The following is a 19631-nucleotide window of genomic DNA, read 5'->3' on the forward strand; positions in this document are numbered from 1 at the left end:
CCGGTTGAGTAGGGGGCGCTCTACCCGCCACGAGCAGGTATTGTATCGGCGAGTTCTTTCACCATAGAGATAAGAAGCCTAGAGCTGCCCGATAGGGGCTCACGCAGACGGTGTTCCGTTCTTGACAGGAAGTTCCGGCTGCATTTCCTTTTGAGCGGTTCCGTTGCCGTAGCAACCGGCTCACGGCGCCGGGGAAAATGGCGGCTGAGGCGGTTGGGAGCGGAGGGAGCGCGGCGGCAATGGCTCTCGAGCCGGAGTCTGGGCTTTCCTTGCAGCGCTATTTGGCCCGGCTCGGCGCCCTCCGGTCCGGGCCCGACGCCAGCCAGGCCCCGGGGGGCGAGAGCGGCCGCCGCACCGAGCTGCACCTGCTCTTCGACCAGCTCATTTCTGAGACCTGCGTGCCGGGGGGAGCCGCCGTGGCGCCTAGGCCCGAGGTAAGACGCCGAGTAGCGGGGGAAGGAAGAGGTGGAGGAAACGGGGGAAGAGGAAGAGGAAGAGGTAAGAGGCTGTGGAGCAGCCGACTCCAATTCAGGACTACCACTCCCAGCATCCCCGAGCCCAGGTTTGTTTGAATTGTCGTCTGGAGGGCGCCAAGGTGAAGACATTTGCCGCATGGGATATTGCTTAGAGCAGCTATCCCTTAACATGGTGTCGTCCAAATGTTTTCGACTACAAGTCCCAGCATCTCCCAGTCCTGGGAACTGAGGAAAGGAGGAACTTGGGTTCCAGACTTCATTTGGTCATGAAGCTGGCTGGGTAGCCTGGGACCGGCTGCAGCAGCCTCTTAGCCTAACACACCCCGTGGGGCTTTTCTGAGCATACAATGGGGCATGGTAAGAGTTAATTAATTAATTAACATTAATTACACACTGTATATTACTATTTTATACAGGAAGTAATACTATTTTCCTGAGAATGCTTAATGGTGCCAAAAAGTTAGAAGAAGTGGTGGTTGCCTAGTTTTCTGTTCATAGGGAAATAGAGTAAGATGATGTGGTTCTATGAGAGAAGGGGAGAATGTGGGGGGGGGGAGGTGAAGTAATTGGAGTGCAGTTGGGTGAAGAATAGTGACAATTTGCAGAGGAAGAGACTTATTTTTGTTGAGTTTCTGTCTGATATTGGAAAGGACAGGATTTTTTAAAAACATGGTTAACTATGTGGCATTTCATAAATCTTGGAAGCAGTTTATTAAAATACTTGGATAAATATTTTTGTGATTTCGTTGTACCTCAGGGTCCCTGGTGGAGAGAGAAGCAATTGATAGATACTTTTAAGAAATATGGAAGCATAGAAACACAGGAAAATTGGAGCCAGACTATGAGGGAAAGGGATTAAGGCTAGGGAAGCAGAAGAGAAGAAACAAATAATTCTGTACAGGGTTGGACAGAAAAAAGTCTTACAACTCTCGGCATGAATGATGGGAGTTGTAGAACTTCTTTTCTCTGATGAAGCACACATAGAAGTACAGCATGAATCTCCCTTCTGTATTTACTGCCACAGCATCATGGAGTGGCTAATCGGTACTTTTTTTTGGTTTTGCTTTACTTTCTTCTCAGGAGGTTTGTGAATTGCTTGTCCAAGCTTGTAAACTAGTTCAGCTTAACCAAGAGCATCTTGTCAACAAAGTTTGCCAGCTGATCCATCAACTGCTTAACAGATTCCAGGTAAGAATACTAGTTTCTTTGTTTGTTTTGGATTTTTTTGCTCCTTTGAAGGTGGATAATAGATAAAAAATGTGTTGGTAAATGCATGCTTGGGATACATATATACATACACACACACATATATAGTGTGTGTGTGCATAGGTCTCCTCACATGTTTTTGTTCAGCTGTTTGTGGCCATAGGCCCAAATGGTTGCTGCTGCTGTATTCCTTGCAGTATCTTAAACACTGTGAAGTAGGACCAGATCAGAGATTTGTGACATTTTGCATGGGGAAGTGTATAGGTTTAATCTTTAGTTGAGAAGTATATGGGACAGATAAGGGCTTCTGCTTGAGATCGACTGCCGTTCGGAGTTGACACTTACTCAGTTCACAAGGAATGAACAGCCCAGGGGTTACTGGACCCATGTGACTGCTTTCCGCTTCTGCTTGCTTTTTGACTTACAAAACAGCCCAGGGTTCCACTTGAGTGTTGCAGCAAACAGCTCAGGTAGAGGGCATACCTGGATCATTTGGTAAGCCAGAAAGAACGCAGAAGCAGCAAGTGATTGGGAGGCAGTGCACTCAATCTCATGTGGCCTTACGCCTTGCGGGATTGGTGTTCTGTGCTAACCAGGTCAGTTTTGGACTATATGGGCAAGTCGTTTGATCTGGGATAAGGCAGCCTCTTGCATTCCTTAGTGGAGAAATGAGCAAATTCAAAAGCACTTCTTGTACATTGGATGATTTATTTATTTAAGGCATTTATACCCCACTGTTCAGTTGCAGAGGCTTACAGAACAGTCCTGTTACAGAACAAAGCAGTCCTGGCCCTCAGGCTTGCAACTTTAAGAGAGAAGGGGAATGGGATGAAGAGGGAAGAGCAAAACAAACTCAGGAAACATTGTCTCAGTAATGGTATCAGTATTGTAGAGGTTGCACTAACTGTTGAGCATTTGTTTATCTGATAATTCTATGCCATAGTGCATTATCAGTACATTGATCCTTCCCGCCATGGCTGTCTTTGTGCATTACAAGAACAAAAACTGCATATATTACAGTTGCAAAATTAGAATATACATTGCAAGTGCAGGACGCATTTCCCTTCTCTGTCAGGAATACTTGGATCAAACTACCCAGTGAGGTAGTACTGATTGTGTAAGTGCATACCGTGAACTTACATCCTGTTTTCTTCCTGCGTTTGCAGGTTATAGTTGATGAAGTGAGCCTGAAGTATCTGCTGCCCTATTTTATCTCTGCACTGAAGCAGTGCAGCTCTTGGACACATATTGAAATTCTGCAGGCTTTGGCAGCCTCTGTCTACAACAATGGACCCACATGTCAAAAGGTGGGTTATAGCCAGTTTTTAGGGTATCTTCCTTAGAGGCCCATCATTCCTCCTGCTCCAACAGGGAGTTATTTGAGGTGTGCCAGGACCTTGCCCTCGGAACACAAACCTATGAGTTTCATTGAGTTGGTACTGGAACAATTGGGGAAAATTTCTGTGTTGGGAAAATTGATTTTCATACAATTCTTTGTGTCATACAATAAGACTATCAGCGGTGGCAGATGGTTCCCTTTCAGCAATTAAATTTTCAAACTAACTTTCAACTTTCTATGTGGAGTGGCTAATAATTTTTAATGATAATGATGGCTTTTTACTATATCTTTTCCTTTAATGCTGGTTGGTTTAACCACTGGGTGAAATAACAAAATTGTGTTCATTTTGGCACCATTTGTGCAGAAGAGCTAGCGGTAGAGCTGGGATATCTCTTTTGTTGCAGACAGATCTATCAGTGCATCTTGGAATTCAAACACTGATATTGCTCCCTGGTTTTGTAATAGCTCATTAATTCTGATTCCTGTTTCGGGGAATTCCTTTCTGGATCATGTATTTTAGTGTATGTGATGACTGGTGTTTTATCCTTCAGTATCTTCCAGATTTGCTGGGGGAAAGTGGACTCCTGGTACAGCTCAGCAGCCCAGCTCAGACGGATATCGAGCTCAGGAGGGCTGCCGTGCATGGCATGGCAAACCTCTGTCTGAGGTACAGCTTAAGCAATCAAGATTGTGGCTTGTTCCCATTTCATTAATTCCGGGGCAGCAGCAGGGGATTCGTATGTCACTGAAAACCACAGAAACAAGTATTAATCTAAAGCAGGGGTGGGCAACGTGTGGCCCTCCAGATGGCTTGGCTTGCAGCTCACGTCTGCCCTGGCCAACAGTGAGGGATTGTGGGAGTTTGACTGGTCTAAAGGGACGCAGCTAATTTGTCCGTCTCCAGTTCATTTCAAAGCACATTCACTTTTAAGTGACATTGCATAAATTACACAAGTACTTACTTCCAAGCTGTTCTCTTTAAAACTATAGTCCAGGTTTCATGTAATTTGGAGGGCTAGCTACTCGTTAAAAAGTTTTCTTTGATCAGCCACCTGCTTTTTAATTTTGGAACTGAGGGCCCAGTCCTGTGAGGCTGCCCATAACTCTCTGAAGTTGGAAGGCTATGGGCATCTTATGTAGGGCAGAAGGAGGGTCGAGGGTGAAAGCCGTCTCTGTGCTTGTTGTGCTCTGCTAAGCAGCACAGCACTTTGGAGAGGGAGGGAAGGAGGCTGAGACCCTGCCAGGGCACATCGTATCTGGGTGGCGCCCATCTCCTCCTCTCTCTGTCCCCCAAAGCCCTTCTCCGAGGTCATTCTTACAACCCCAGTGAAGCAGCTGGAGAGGTTGCTTCCATTCCAGCTGTACAGGGCAGGGTGGATAGGAGGAACCAAGCAAGATTCCCAGCTGCAGTGCCAGAGAGATGTTACAGCCTTGTACTTCGGAATTTGAAAAAAAAAAAAGAACCAAAAAACATGGCCATAATATGGAGCTGGAAATTGCCTAAACTGAAATGTGCTTAAATATCAAAATATAGATTTTTTTTTTGACATAGAGTGGAATACCTTTTGCAAAAGGGAACAGTCATCGTTCGGCTATTTTCTAAGATTTCTTTTAGTCTTTCCTTGTTTACCGGAGCACACAAGAGCCCAAGTGGTCTTAGAAGAAATTTGCCCACCCTTCTTTTGTAGTTCTTACAGTTTCAATTTCCCCATACCAGTTAATCCCCTAAAAAGTTAGTTGACAGATCTAGCAATTTAAAGGTTCATTTTATTTGTGCTTGTTTTTTTGTTATTTATATTCCACCTTCTTTTCTGGAAGAAACCCACAGCAGCTTAGCTATCCCTTCTCTATTTATTATTGCTACCTTAATAATTGATTCATTGTTTTCATTAGCATGGGACATTTAATGGCCATGTTGCATTCTTCCTCTAGAACTGTTGTAAATGGTAAACACCTAACAGCTGTTGGAAGGGGATTTAAATAGCACAACAGTTCAAGAAATAATGACCTGCTGCAGCTTTTTTTTTTTTATAAAAACGCCTTTTATAGTTCATTTCCTGTGTTATTTTGCCAGCATTGCATCTTTTCTGTAAGTAAACTTCCTTGCCTGTACCCTCTGAAACTCAGATTTTACTGTCTTGCATTCTAGCATACCTGGACAACCATACCTGGAGGAACCCTACCGAGAGCTCTGCTTTCAGGTTTTCCTTAGTGTACTACAGTCATCCAAAGGCTCTGGCGTAGATGATATCACATTTTGCATGGTAGGCACGTGTGTGGCCATTTGGGAAATAAGGGATGTGAACTCATTGCGGCAGCCTTTTAAACCACAGTTTACTTAATCAGCTGTACAGAGCTCATTCAGAACTGGTTGGTTGGAAATGCTGCTGCTGCTTTTTCTTTCCACATTACATTTATACCCCATCTTTCTTTCTCTTGCAAAGCAGCAAAAGTGGCTGATAAGGTACCTCGTTCCATTAAATCCTCATAGTAAGAACCTTGTGAGGTAGGTTAAGCCGAAAGTCCATGACTGGCTCATCGCACCCAGTGGGCTTCATGGCCATGCGGGGACTAGAACCCAGATCTCCTGATTCCCAGTCCAACACCATAACCACATCGGCTCTTAGAGTTGTATCTTTATATTTACAGTCATGGATTTTGCTTGTGTAACAGTCAAATAACATGTGGACATTGATTTCATGTGAATTACATTTCTGTGAGCCCAAGTCATAATCTTTGGCCGAAACAACATGCTGAGCTTGTGACTATAATTTACTGTTCTATGTGAGGAATCTTGTAACTTCAGTTCAGTTTGGGAAGTTTTTGCCTGTAGAATGTTGAATGATGATTGTATCACATGCTGTACCATGGTGACTTCAGAGACTGCCAAGTTGCTGGGGAGATTAGCTAGTTCTGTTGCTTTTGGTTCCCCTCTAGTTGTTGCAGAATGCCTTGAAAGGGATCCAGTCGCTCCTGAATGGTGGAAAGATGAAGCCAACACAGACAGATCAGCTTGGCTCCCTCCTTGCTGTATTAAAGGTGAGTTGTTTATTTAAAAAACCCTCTAAAAATGGGGATCCCAACCCTTTCTTGCAGAGGAAAGTGAACTCCTGTGATGCTGGCCAAAAACCACCCTGGACGATCAGCCGTGCACTACACACCCCAAATCTTGCATCTCTTTTGGGAATCCTCCACTTTGTAATTTTTTTTAGGGCTGTAGGGTAGCCAGTGAATTATTTTGACAAAAGAGGCTAGCCTCCCCATGGCTTTACATGCTCTCCCGCTTCTGCAGCTATAAGAAGTTTGGGAACATTTGCTTCTGGTTTTGACTAAGTGTGACTCATTGTGTCATCCAGACTGACAATTTGAGGTTAATCTTAGTTTGTTTAAAACAAGCCAACTTCAGATTGCAAGTTATGAAGCTGGCTTGTTTCAAAAACCTGAGTTATCACTGACCACAGTTCAGGGTGTGGGTGTCATGCAAATCCACAATGGAAGTGAAAGGTTTGGAGGAGGCAGGGGAAATGGGCAAGACCTGGGAGAGATTCGGTTCATTTTCATCATGATAAATTCTGGTCAGCTGTGACATCCAATCATAGGCCGTGTGTCCACAGAGACAGCCATTAAAAAATGGATTTACTCAAGATGGAGAACTGATCCAGCTCTTAAGTTGCATCTGTTGCTACTTGAGTTGGAACTATTGGACTAACAGACATCATGCAAGATACTAAAGGCTCTTGTGCCACTGAGTTCTAGTCAGACATCCACTGAATTCTAGTCAGACATCCACTGAATTGGTGTAAATAACTTTTTGGCAAGCTTTTTAAAAAACCCTGCAACAAATTTTTAGATGGCGTTTGAAGTATATGGTAATGGAGGTTTGAATGAGGCTAGGAATATTTAGCAAGATTAAGTAATAGGGGTAACACAGGAATTTGGAGGTACCTCAAATGTGCCTTGAAAAAAAAAGATTAATTATTTTCGGGCTACTAAAGAGGACAATTTGCAAAAAGACAAGGAATTTACTGAATGTCATCCTGCCGCCACAAAATAATTCACATCTAATGTGTTTTTTGCTGATTTTAGAAATGTATGTTTCATGGACTTCCTGGATTGAATATAGAAATGCCAGCCGTCTTATACTCAGCAGTGCTTCCGCAGTATGACAGCAAATCACCGGTCAAACAGGAGAGGCTGGAACTGAGCAACCTTAAGCCAGCTGGGGTAAATATTTGTTGTGACTTACGTGTGTGTTAAGGATGATTGAAACTTCACCCAGCAGAAACCAGACATGTTTTGCCTATGCTGATCAAATTCTGTTTCTGTCTGTTTTAAGGGTCTGGGGTAACTGGCAAGAACAGATTGCAGTGGTGCATGGGAAGGGAGGAGTCTTTGCTTAGAGAGCAAGTGCATAAAGGAGAATCCAACACTGAATGTGTGTTTCTCTGTGCTGATGAAGGTCAACTTCATTGTCATGTTAAAATAGCATCTGTGATCGTGGTGCTTTTCAGAGTAAAACAGGTCTTGGCCCCAATCTTTAATAATAGACTACATCTGTAATTTAACACAGGAGGAATGGAAGATGGGAGGAAGTGAAATAAATATATAAGAGCTTCACTTCCACCTCAGAGGCTTGCCCAAGTGTTGCAGGATAGTCTAGCAGCCTTTCCCAGCCTAGCGCCTTCCAGCTGGCACAACACACATCAGCAACAGAAGCCAGGGCATGGCTGCATGTGCCAGGCTTCCCAGAAAAGGTGGGATTCAAAGGGTGTAAGAGAAGAGATGAGCTTTATTGTGTTAAAAGATTGCTCTGAGTGGCTTGCAGACATAGTGCGAATCTCGGAAAAAAGAGTTAAGTGCTGACCTAAAGGGTCCTAATCCAAACGCCACCTCAGTTTCTTCTGCTCTCCATCTGTCATATGAGGATATTGTTTCTGTATGGGTTGGTTCCCAACAATTTAGAACAAAGCTATATATACTTTTGTCTACTGGTATGCTATACTTCAGTCAAGTATTGAAAGACAGCTGCGTAACTGAAGTGTTCTGTTTGATAAAAAAGTGATTGAGTGGTTCTGGGTATAAAATTCATCTCTCTGAGTATATGTGACCCCACCCCCATTCCACAACAGAGCAGAAGAAAAAAGCCCAAAGCAAAGCAGAAGAAGGGGAAGTCAGAGGAAGGTCTGAAAGAAGAGGAGGAAAGAGCTGCCAAAGGAGGCGGGAAAGAAAATCCAAAGTTACCCAGGGATGTGCAGTGGAACCCTGGCTTGAATGTCTTGAATCAGGCTTCAGAGGACACAGGTGCATCATCCGTGAAAGACCGTTTGTCATCTCATGCTCTGGGCTGGAAAAGAATCAGCAGCAGTGACTCGGAGTATTCGGATGCTGAAGGTGGCCTGCAGAGCAAAATGAGGTTTGTTGCTCCTTGCTGTCCTCTGCACGTCCCCTATTCACTTGCGCAGCACTCAGGTTTGCATTTTGGGTTTCTCCTTTTCTTGGACTGTTTCTGGCCTTGGTTCCAGACACAGGTAAACCTTGTAATGGAAATAAGAGTTATGCACTTTACTTCCGTTGTAGCTTTGACCTCAGCCCTTTTGGTAGCCTGCAGAGCAGGGATGGGCAAACGGCGGGCCACATGTGGCCCTCTTCACTTTCTGTGTGGTCCGTGAAGCCCTAGGAAGCCCTGTTCACCTTTCTCCGCAACTCTGGGTTGTAGGAGGAAAAACTCCATCTGTGTCCTGGGACAGAGACTACAAGCAGCATTGGGGAGAGAAGCTCTTGGCGCCTCCCTGCATTCCTGATGGAGCTAGGATCTGTTGTTCCTGTCAGTAGTGACGGCAGGCAAGCCATTGCCTCCACTGGTCTCTGGCTGATGGGAGAGGGTTGACCTCTCTTGTTTCTTGGACGGGAAGCAGCTGGGGAGGGAGGCAAAGGACTCATAGTTCCTTCTTCATTTTCTGCAAGGTCTTTCCAAGCCAAAGTTCGCCATGGGGCTTTAACCTGCTTCCTTTCTACCGTGAAATCAATAGAGAAGAGGGTCCTCTATGGTTACTGGTCAGCCTTTGTTCCTGATGCACCTGCCATTGGAAGCCCCCAGTCCATGTCCTTGATGACTATTGCTTTGAAAGATCCTTCTCCAAAGGTAAAAGTTCACTGGTAGCAGGAAGAACTCTTGCTATTTCAAGATGCAGTCCAAGACACGTTTAGACAGAAAGGAGGCCTACCCTGCCCAGCATGATGCACCCAGCCATGTTGTAGTCCTGCTTTTGCGTCCTAAATGTGCACAGGGTTGTTCCTTAAGCTCTTAAGTGCCTGTATTTGAACCTTTAGGGCAGGGGGATTCACTGAAACTGGAAACCCTCCATTGGATCGGTGGCTGGGGAAAAAAGTTTAGACCTGAGGAAGGGGGAATGTCCATATAGGGACTCTGTGTAGCTAGGTGAGGACCCTAATGCCAGAAATCCCTTTTCTGTGTCTACCTTGCCTGGTAGAGACCCTTCAGGGTTTCGACTAGAAAAGGGCCTTCCTGCTCAGCCGCTCCCTGGTCCCTTCTGCATTCAGATGACAAGGCTCAATCCCGAGGCCTCCCAGGTGGAAAGCATGTGTTCCGCCGCTGAGCTGTGTTCCTTCCCCATGAATGGCAGCCCCTTCTGTTTCAGATGCGGGCCTGTGCCCTCCAAGTTCTCTCAGCCATCTTGGAAGGCTCCAAGCAGTTCCTGTCCATCGCCGAAGATGCAAACGATCACAGGAGAGCATTCACGCCTTTCTCAGTGGCCATTGCGTCCAGTATCCGCGAGCTTCACCGTTGTCTCCTGTTGGCCCTGGTAGCCGAATCCTCCGCCCAGACCCTTACCCAGATCATCAAGGTGAGTGTCCACTCACAGAGACTGCTTTGAGCTTGTCTGCAAAAGGATATTTTAAAAGTATTGATAAGGTACATAATATTTTTACAGTGTGATTTGAGACTGCTCTTTTGACTTCAGGCAGATTCTGATAAACCGTATTGCACATGATACCGTGACTTATTCATTCATTGGATGTATCTTCCTCCTTCACTCGAGTTCATGGTGGCCTGCATTCCAAAGCGTGGCTTGCATGGCTGGAGTCTGCTGGCCGTTGTAGGCCTTTTATTCCGGTCTAAAGATCCCTTAAATGGTTCCTTTAGAGCGTTATCTTTGTAGGTGTATAATGAGCTTCTCAGAAGTTACAATATTTTTTTAAAAAATATTTGTTGCTATTTCTGCTTCTTGTCCGGAGAGACCTCCTGTAGATCTGTTGTAGCATAGGAGATATTTGTGTGTCCAGCTTATGACTGTTCACAGGCGCTGAACACTGTCCCTTCTGTTTCCTTCATATTGACAGTGCCTTGCCAATCTCGTATTGAATGCACCATATAGCCGCTTAAAGCCTGGACTGTTGACAAGAGTATGGAACCAGATCAAGCCATACATTAGACACAAAGGTATGCTGAGGGTTGAGTCGCACGGGTCTGTGCAGCAGTTTTGCGTCTGCTGTGCCTTGTGCTAGAATCTTGTGCTGTCAAGCAGCCATTTCAGCAAAGAAGCCAAGGGTGTTGCTGCTTTCAGTTCAAGCGGGAGGGTGGCATCCAGCCTTTTCCTTTTCTGAACAGGAGGAGCTTCCATTCAAGGAACAAGCGTTGAACTCATGGAAGGAGCCTTTCCATGGGTGCCGCTCTCATTCATGTCAACCGTGGAACCATGGGATGGTGTCTGCTGTTTCCCACAGCCAGAATATATTATTTAAATATCGTAGGAGTGTGCAGAAAGCCTCTGCAAAATTGTTCAAGCCAGGGGTTCCCGTATCTCTTGTGCAGGGGGGGGCAGCATCTACACATTGGCCTGGTTCGCGCATAACTATATCCCATGGATTGTTGGGCATGCTGGTATGGGTGCCCTGCTTTGGAGTGCCCCATGCCGTGATTATTTGTTGTGACTGTCAAAATCAGAACCCTGGGTGGTTGGAGAGGAATGCCCCAGCTTCTTAGCCCAACAACAAACAAAAGTATCTTTATTGTGCAAAAAAAGGCAGAAGCAGGCTGGTCTTGCTCAAGCGGTGCATAAAGCCTGGTTACAAATGATGGAATAGTGTCCAGCTGCAAAACAGCTGAGAATGAGCTTCACAGTGATGAAAAGCTAAAGACAGTGGATATCAAGCTATCAGGGAAATAGAAGCCCCCCGCTACCCATTGTAGCTGTGGGTGCCAGCCAGGCCTTTGCCTCTGGGGCAAATCCTTTCCTTCGGTCTCTTGAGCCACAAATCACGTTGACTGGCTGCTTACGGCTCTCCATTTTAATGTCTCACCCTGGCTTCCAGCATCCCAAGTCTCTCCTCCCTCCACTTGCTCTGGACCAGCATTCCACAGAATGCTGCCGGCGAGATTCCCACCCACCTTCGGCTGCTGTGTCCTTGAAGCCTCAGCCAACTCCTCCCCTCCCTCATCTCAGTCAGCATGAAGCCCCGTGTCGTCTTGAGACACTGCTGCAGAGGTGCTGGGGGTAACCTTTGCTATTTATTGCACTATGAACTTATGCCTGTGCTGGTTTGAAATAGGCTGACGTTGGGCTCTCTGTAGCCATCTCACAGGCATGCTCCATGTTCTTTCTCCTAGATGTCAACGTTCGCGTGTCAAGCCTCACACTACTGGGAGCTATAGTATCAGCTCAAGCGCCTTTGCCGGAAGTGCGTCTCCTTTTGCAAGAGCCCAGCTCGTCAGGGCTCAGCAACAGTGGACTCGCCACCCCACGCTGTTCTAATGCACCTGAATGGTGCAGAGAAACCCTTCTGGCCTCAGAGGAGTCCCTCAGTATCGTGGAGAACTCATCGGCAGACCCCTGCTGGCTCCTTTTCTTCTGTATCTCTCTGGCTGTGCTGCCCAGGGAGGACTGTTACTCAGACAGCGATGCTGGCTGCGTGTTGACTGCCAACCCATTTGAACCATCTCCTGTTCGGCTGGAGGCATTGCAGGTGTGTATGTCCTGGCAAGGAAAATGCCTGGTTTTGAAAAGCAAGCGTGCTAACTAGGATAGTCGTCCAGCAAAAATAGCCTCGTAGAGCTGTGATCCATGAAATGCTGGGAGGAAGTAGACCAGTAGATTGTTGGGTAATCCTAGAGTCTTCACAGGTTTCTTGCTAGGCAAGAGAACATAGTACTGGTCTAAATGGATTGATGGTGTGAACTTAATACAAGACTGCTGCATTTTCATAGGGTTCAGCATGGCGGACTCCCCACCCCTCTTTCTTTATCTGTTGCAGGTTTTAGCATTACTGGTTAAGGGCTATTTCTCAGTTTCTCAGAGCTATTTGCTAGAGCTTGGGGAAGTGGCTTGTAAATGTATGGAGGAAACAGATCCGTCCATCCAGCTTCACGGGGCAAAGGTAAGAGTGCCCAAATATATGTATGCATTTGCCATAGCAATGATACTGTTTTCAGACGTTCATGGAAAAAACTTTTGCTAGCAGAGGTACTCATTGGACAAGAAGGTCTTGTCTGTTTTTGCTTATGTCTCTTTCACATGGCACAGTTTTTCAAATCTTTTGCTGGGTTGGGCTTCACCAGAGCATGAAAGGAAGTGGCTGGGCCACATGCAGTCTGCGTGATCCAGGAAGGGGAGAGAGTAGTAAGGGGGATGTGATTCAGTACTTGTCTCCCGAGAAGGTAACTGCTGGGGCTGGGGGAATGTCGGAACGGCCGTGCATTAAGAGCAGGGGTTTGATCCATTACCGGCAGAAAACAGGAACAGTGATTGCAGGATGTTTTCATTTTAAAGATCTGTGCCCTCCTTTTTGTTTTAATTACTCTGGTTGTGCCATACTACAAAATAAAACACTTCTTTTGTGTTGTAGTGGCCATCTCTAACAATTTTTAGCAGTCCCCTTCCTTTCTTCTTCTTTAAAAAAAGACAAACCTGGTTCGTTTAGGTTTTACGGAGAAATCGTGCATGCTGCAGGAAAATAAAAGGAATTTGAAAAGCTTCCCAAATAATGCTTTTGATTTCTTCTTTGTCTGTGACTTAACTACTTTCAGTACAAAGACATTTATATTGTGACTGACTCATTCATTCATCCTTCTTTTATTTTATTTTTCAAATAGAAGAGAGAATGGAATTGCTCATTTGCTTCTCTTGTTTTTGGCAGCTTCTAGATGAACTCGGTGTAGGCATAATTCAGCAGTACAAGCCAGATCTAGCTCCTGCTGTGGACCAACGGGTGCCGGTCAACCTGGTATGTATACAGGCCTGGATTTTTGATCTTCTGCTCACCTAAGAAATGGCTCCCAGATGTCAATAATAAATAAGATTTCCGATACCAGATTAAATAGGAGAGGATAGAGGGCATCCTTGATGTGTCACCTTCTCCATTGGATAGCTGTCAGTTAATACACCATTAATTAAAATCTTAGCATGTTGTCTAGCATAAATTGCCTGCATCCAATTCAGAAAGCTTGAGCCACAGTCTAAATATTGGAGGGTTTTCATTAAAGGAGACCAAGCCACATTATCAAAGGCTTTCTCTTCATCTAAAAGAATAAATGTAGCTTTTTTCCTTTTCTTCTTGATCCATTCAGTTGTATCAATCACAAAACGTATATTGTCTTTCATATTCCTTTTAGGGGCAAATCCAGTTTGGTTTGTGTGGATCTTTTTTCTATACATTTTCTTAATCTTTCTGCCATTATTGAAGTAAAACATTTATGAACAACATTTAATTAAATATTTATTTAAAACTTTTATATGAAATAGGTCAATAAGAGTGTGGTTTACATAGGATCATTGCCTTCTTTATGTATCAGTGATGTACAAGCTTCTTATGTTGGTGGCAATAATCCTTTAATTTCATTCATTACTTGTTGTAGTGGCAGAATTAGTTTTTTCCTCTAAACATTTATAGTACATAGTACATGGCATAAATCCATCAGGACCAGGTGCTTTATCTTTTTTTTTTTCAATTTGCTGATAGCTTGTGATAGCTCTTGGATAGTAATAGTATCATTCAATATTTTCCTCTTCTCTGAAGTAAATTTCTCAAGCCCTGATATACTTCTCTATCCCATGTTCTGGGGTTGAGGGTTTTTTTGTATAGCTTTGAAAAAAATTAATAAATTGCTCATGAATTCCCTTTTATTTCCTTTCCTTTATGCCATTATCCTTCTTTGGTGCTGTTATAGATCTTCTTTCCACTTCCTTCTTAAGATAATATGCTAAATATCTTCCAGGTTTGTTTACATGTTCAAAATGTCTCTGTTTTAAAAATCTCAACTTCTTTTGTACCTCTTCTGTCTCCCAACATATCTAGCTGATTTCTGAGTTCAGTTAAACTTAGTTTATCTTGGTGTTTTTATGTTCCTCCTCTAGCATTTAAATTTGCTCCAAAAATATTTTTTTTGCTGACTTCTCTCTCTCTTCCTTAGACATTGTTTCTAAAAAATATCCTATCATATAAGCTTTACTGGCTTCCCAAATTGTGGTTATGGAGACCTCATTTGTATTATATAATCTAAAAAATTATCCAAACACATCTTTTGACTTAGTCAAAACATTTTCTTGTAGCAAAGGATTATCATTAAGTCTCTATCTTCTTCCTCCAACTTATTCTTCCCGCCATATTATCTCCAGATAACCTTCCCAATTTGTGCTAATATTATTTATTTACTGCCTTTATATCTCACCTTTCTTCCTTTGTGGAACTTGTGTGATTTCCAGAGTGTCTCCCTTCCTAGCACTAACCAGACCCAAACTTGCTTATTTTCACCAAGGTAACTGCTTTGTGCATTTCCAGGCCGTGCCCTCAAGCAGTTGCGAGTCAGAAAGCCCATCTGCTTCATACTGCTCAAACTTACCCGCCAGACCTGATCTACCTTATGCCTGCCTCTGTTTTAAAACAACAAGGGTGCAATCATGTGATAGCTTAGAAAGCATTCCTACAATTCCCAGGATCCATTCAGTGCTGTGAGTTGTAGGCTTCCTTTCTGCTGCAAACATGCATGAGATTGTGCCCCAGATGGAAGCAGTTTGCTGGAGGATGGTGATGTTCTTCAAGCTCTGCAGTTGCACTGTCTCGCTGCATTTATGAAAAGAGAAGCTCTCCCCAACTGCAACAGAGCTGTTACCTGCCTTGTAGGTTGTAACATTCTGGACAAGGATGCTGAATGGCCCCTTACCAGGTGCACTGCAAAACGCCGGGCATCCAACTCTTCAGACCAGCACATGCAATGCTCTCTCTTCTATCTTGCCAGAAGCTTTCAGCCATCTCCCGGTAAGTATGTTGGTACTTTCTCTGTTGGCATTCCTTTTTGAGAACAGGATCACAATAGAGTGAAGTAACTGCCCCTTGGCTTAGGTGATAGAAACAAAGATAATCAATGGGAACAGCAAGATATCTGGGAAAACAATATATATTGCACACAGCAAAGCAAAGGGGACAGCCACAAACTTGCATAACTGAGTACACCGCTCTGTGTCAGGTGCTACAAGAGCAAGATAAAAAACTTGATATAAAAAAGATAGTATTTGCATGTTGTACGGACTGCCCAGATTTGGTTTTTCTTTTCTTTCATAAAGCAAAAATTGAACCTAAACATCACAACTAAAGCCACAGTGTTTTAAACTAGTCCTCCAAACCTTGGTGTCCTACAGAGGAGAACTCCCATCGGCCCCAGCCAATGATCAGCGATGGTTGCAGTTGTCCCAAACCATCAGGCTGAGAGTCTGTCTTCTCCCATCGGGGCCTTGACCTTGTCCTGGAGGAGGTGGCGTACTTCAAGTGGGCATGCGTCAATCAAATGTAGAGATGCTCATGGGGTGTAGGCAAAAGGAAAACCGCGTGGAGCTCTTCTGAATTTATGCCAGTTTCTGGAATGCAACTGACTGTATCAGGCTTGATTATCATAGCAGGAAGCTGAGGGAACAATGTCTCCCTTTAGGTTGGCTGTTGATTGCCTTTGTTTTGGTGCTCAAGCACAGGGTTGTGGGTTCTGCTTTGCTTATTTTTTTCTTGCTGCAAGAGACATATACTCTGAACATGAAAGAATTCTGAATATTATAACCTGAAGAGAACATGCAGACCTTCCACATAGAAATCCATTCCTGGTTGCCCCAGGCTGCCTGAATTTGAGCGAAATAATTTAGGATGAGAGGGAGAAGCACTGACAAAATACTCGCCTCTGTTTAAAAAAATTAGGGCAGAAATCCCTGCTCATCCGTTAGCAAGTTGTGCTGAGATCTGCTGGGAGGTCCAGATCTGTCATCTGCCCAGGCCTGCTCTAGCAGCAACTCAAAAGTCTGGTTCCACAAATGCACCCACCACAGCTGTATGAAAGCAGTATCATGTGTGGTCACCACATTGTTCCCCCCAAGTTAATGGGGGTGACAAAGGGGGGTCTGAAGCAGCTCTTCTGTTGCAGATGAACCGAACTGCCCTCCCACCCTCACAAACTGTGCAGCTTCTGTGAATAAGTAGCAGCCAAACACAGTCCCGGTATTTGGATCAGCTAGAATGTTGAAGTTCTGATAGCGAAATTGTGTGCTGCATTGGGCTTTCTTTGTGTTCTGACTCAACAGTTAAGGAGAGCATAAAAATTAAAAAAAGACTTCTTATTACTCCGTTAGCTAATTGTTCCTTTTCAGCCCCATGAAGTTGGTCTTAATTTTCATTATACTTTATGCTTACATTATGTTCAGGCAATTAATTCTAACATTCATTATACCAAATACAATGCAGGCAAAATTTCCTTTTGAGCACCACATAATTTATCTATTCAATTAATCCATTTGATGTCAGTTCTCTCATTACAGTCATGGCAATGTTAATTGAGTCGGCAATTTGTCACCTTAGCAATTAGATACTCCAGGTTGTAGACACAGTGGTGCCAAATGAACTAAACAAGGAAGGAGGTCCTGGGAAGAAAAAGCCAAGTAAGCATGCAATCCTGAGCAGGTTTAGACAGAAAAATGGGCTACAGCTCCATCAGCAGGGGCGTGCAAAGAGTTGTAGGCCTTTCTTCCTAATTGTAGGATGATACTGTAAGAGATGTTAGTTTTGAGGATAAAACCCATCAACCTTAACAGACTTTTTGCTATCAAGATGACTGTCTGGAACTGGACAGTTGCAGAATCCAGGTCTTAAATCGCCAACTGATTGCAGCCTGTGACTTTGCTGCTATATGCCGATCTGTGATTAAGTTTGCAGGAAGTGGTGCCTGATTCTTTCCTCTGTGGTCCGTATGTTGTCAGAAGCAGTGTTTCAGAAGCGACATAGATGGTGGCTTCCTCTGTTTTACGCTCCTTTCTTGCCCCATCACCTCTTTTTAAGTATAGGGAGTGATGCTAGAGCCTGCCAATCTGAACAGGGCTCGCTCTGACAGCCTTGTGGATCCTTTGGCAATACCTTCAGTCCTGCTAGTGTCCACAGTTCCTGGCAGTTTAAATTTACTCCTACTTAATCCCTGGCTTGAAATCCTTAGCAAAATGAGTCTGGCTGAACAGCAGTTGATGGATGACTTCTCTTTGTTGCTGATGGTAGGATGACAAGCAAATCCTCTGCATCACCATCCTTCTGGGGCTCAACCACAGTGAGAATCCACTGGTGAAAGCTGCAGCCGTGCGAGCCCTTGGAGTCTATGTTGCCTTCCCGTGTCTTCGGCAGGTCAGAACTTGATGAGTCTTTTCTGGTTCCTTTGCTTTGCTCTCTTATTTTGATGTGAGATGGGACTAGTAGGGTTCTTCAGCCAGTTCCTCAGTTGGACTCTTAAGTAGCCTTTCCAGTTCTAGGTAGAGGTCCTCGGCTGTATTGATTTGGTGCTAAAAACAGGTTTAAAATGCACGATTTTGGGCAAGGTGCCTTCCAAGCATTGGAATTTTACTTCAGATCAGCTAAGATGCATTAGGTGTGACTTGTTGGCTGCCAAACAAACACATCATGTTTTGCAACATGAAAAACAAATATGAACCAACAACCCATTAATAAATAGGTAGGCCTTGCCTTCCTTGCCTTACCTGAATTTGCTCTTTAAGATGGAATACAAATTGCTTACCATGCCTTATGTGTGTTCTGTGCAACATCCAAGCAAAATGAAACTTGCTAAGGGTTATGACACAAACATCTCTTTCCCATTTTTAAAAAAAAATTATGTTGCTAGTACCGCCTGAATAGATAGCCTTGTAAATAAATGCACAATTTGCTATACTATAATAGCAAGAGTATAACTTGCTATTCTCTTTACAAGTTCTACAGACTCATCTGCCTGTGTGTAGTCTTTTTTGTAGTCCAAAAAGAAAAATGAAAGGTTGGTAAAGCTTCTGTGTGTGTTTGGCTGGAAGCTCCTTCTGACTCCCCTTGGCAGCTAGTTCTTTGCTAGTTTGATGTAACACTTTTCTGGTCTAACTGCTCCTTTTTCTAGCATTGGTTAAATTGGACTAGTGAATATGGATATCTTGGATGCTTCAAACATTGTTCTGTTTGAGGCAAAACCTGGCCCACAAAGTTTAAAGGATTAGCTGCGGAGTTGACCGGTATAACTTTATAAGATTTATTTAAGAGAGAAAGGCTCAAGCATTTGAAGCTTTTCAGTTTGGGAGAAAAATGATCAAGAGGCAGCAAGGCAAGCTGCTGGGTCCAGATGGAACCTACTCCCAAGCCACCAGAATGCTTCTTACTCACACCCCCATTTTCACGAATAGTCCACAATGCAGCTTGGAAATGGAATTTGCAACAGCACAGGGTGGCGAGTGCCCGCAGTTTTTCTACTCGGATCATTTGCTAGGGAGCTGGCCATCTGGTTCTTGGTCATATTAGACATCTGGATTTTTCAAACCTTACGCTGACCTTTAACTTGTGATTTAAAGCTTCCTGGGTACCTATCATGGATATGCTTGGGTCTTGGATAAATATCCATCCAGGGCAAGGAAACCTTTGAAGCAATGACCAGCACTTTGACAGTGGCATTTTTTGTTAAAGCCCCAAATCTGTGTTGCTTCGAAAGCAGGGAGGCTCTTTAAAATGGAACACTGAGGGGCAAGAACAGCTTAGCAGCCGATGCTGAACACTTTTAAAAAAGGGTAACCAGTAATGGCAAGAAAGGGGAGGATGAGCCAGATGTGACACTGAGGAGCAGATTAGCATTTGCAAGGTCACCAGGGAGTACTGAGAAACAATTAATGTAATGATAGGCTGCGATTAGTGCAAGCATAAGATTAGCGGGTTGAGGTAATTGCCGTTGATTCTGAGTCGCTAGAACACCAATTAAAAGCAAACGTACTTGCAGGCCCTTGTAGCATCAGGGCACTGGTGAAATTTGGGCCCCTTGTTCAGCCTGTTGGCAATTAAAAGATCAATCAGAGTGACAGGACATCAGGGAAAATGCCACGCAGTGCTCAGTTGTGCAGCAGAAGGCTGGCTTTTAAAGGAAAGAATCATAGGAATTCACTGTTGTTGGCAGACATCTCTGCCATGTCAAGATAGCTGAGTTAGAACCTCCCTTTTGAAAAACAGCCTGTCTCTCCAGTCCAAGTGCTGGTCAAATGGGAAGGGGGTGCCTCCCCCCCCCCCCAGTTCTAGAGTTGCTGAAAATATCATGTTAGAGGCAGGAATACTTT

At 44.2% G+C, this 19631-nt stretch overlaps 1 protein-coding gene across 5 annotated transcripts in view; it reads left to right on the forward strand.

Annotated features, from left to right (window-relative positions):
* The first annotated feature begins 201 nt into the window (after window positions 1-201).
* Window positions 202-19631, forward strand: part of HEATR6 (HEAT repeat containing 6) — a 59340-nt gene continuing 39910 nt past the window's right edge. For 3 of the 5 annotated variants that reach the window (XR_006414752.1, XM_044430313.1, XM_044430312.1), the window contains exons 1-16: window positions 202-434; window positions 1557-1664; window positions 2849-2989; window positions 3573-3688; window positions 5171-5285; window positions 5959-6060; window positions 7108-7245; window positions 8151-8434; window positions 8986-9163; window positions 9681-9887; window positions 10384-10483; window positions 11651-12006; window positions 12295-12417; window positions 13177-13263; window positions 15160-15294; window positions 17560-17682. Coding sequence is in view for 4 of the 5 variants with exons in the window: in XM_044430313.1 (XP_044286248.1) it covers window positions 240-434; window positions 1557-1664; window positions 2849-2989; window positions 3573-3688; window positions 5171-5285; window positions 5959-6060; window positions 7108-7245; window positions 8151-8434; window positions 8986-9163; window positions 9681-9887; window positions 10384-10483; window positions 11651-12006; window positions 12295-12417; window positions 13177-13263; window positions 15160-15294; window positions 17560-17682 (2508 nt within the window). In the remaining variant the exon portion in view is untranslated. Of the gene's footprint in view, window positions 435-789; window positions 834-1556; window positions 1665-2848; window positions 2990-3572; window positions 3689-5170; window positions 5286-5958; window positions 6061-7107; window positions 7246-8150; window positions 8435-8980; window positions 9164-9680; window positions 9888-10383; window positions 10484-11650; window positions 12007-12294; window positions 12418-13176; window positions 13264-15159; window positions 15295-17559; window positions 17683-19631 lie in introns of those variants that run through there. The other 2 variants (XM_044430314.1, XM_044430315.1) reach the window with 2 other exon arrangements.

The sequence above is a fragment of the Varanus komodoensis genome, unplaced genomic scaffold, assembly GCF_004798865.1.
Source record: "Varanus komodoensis strain SLA01 unplaced genomic scaffold, ASM479886v1 scaffold20_1, whole genome shotgun sequence".
Classification (NCBI taxonomy): domain Eukaryota; kingdom Metazoa; phylum Chordata; class Lepidosauria; order Squamata; family Varanidae; genus Varanus; species Varanus komodoensis.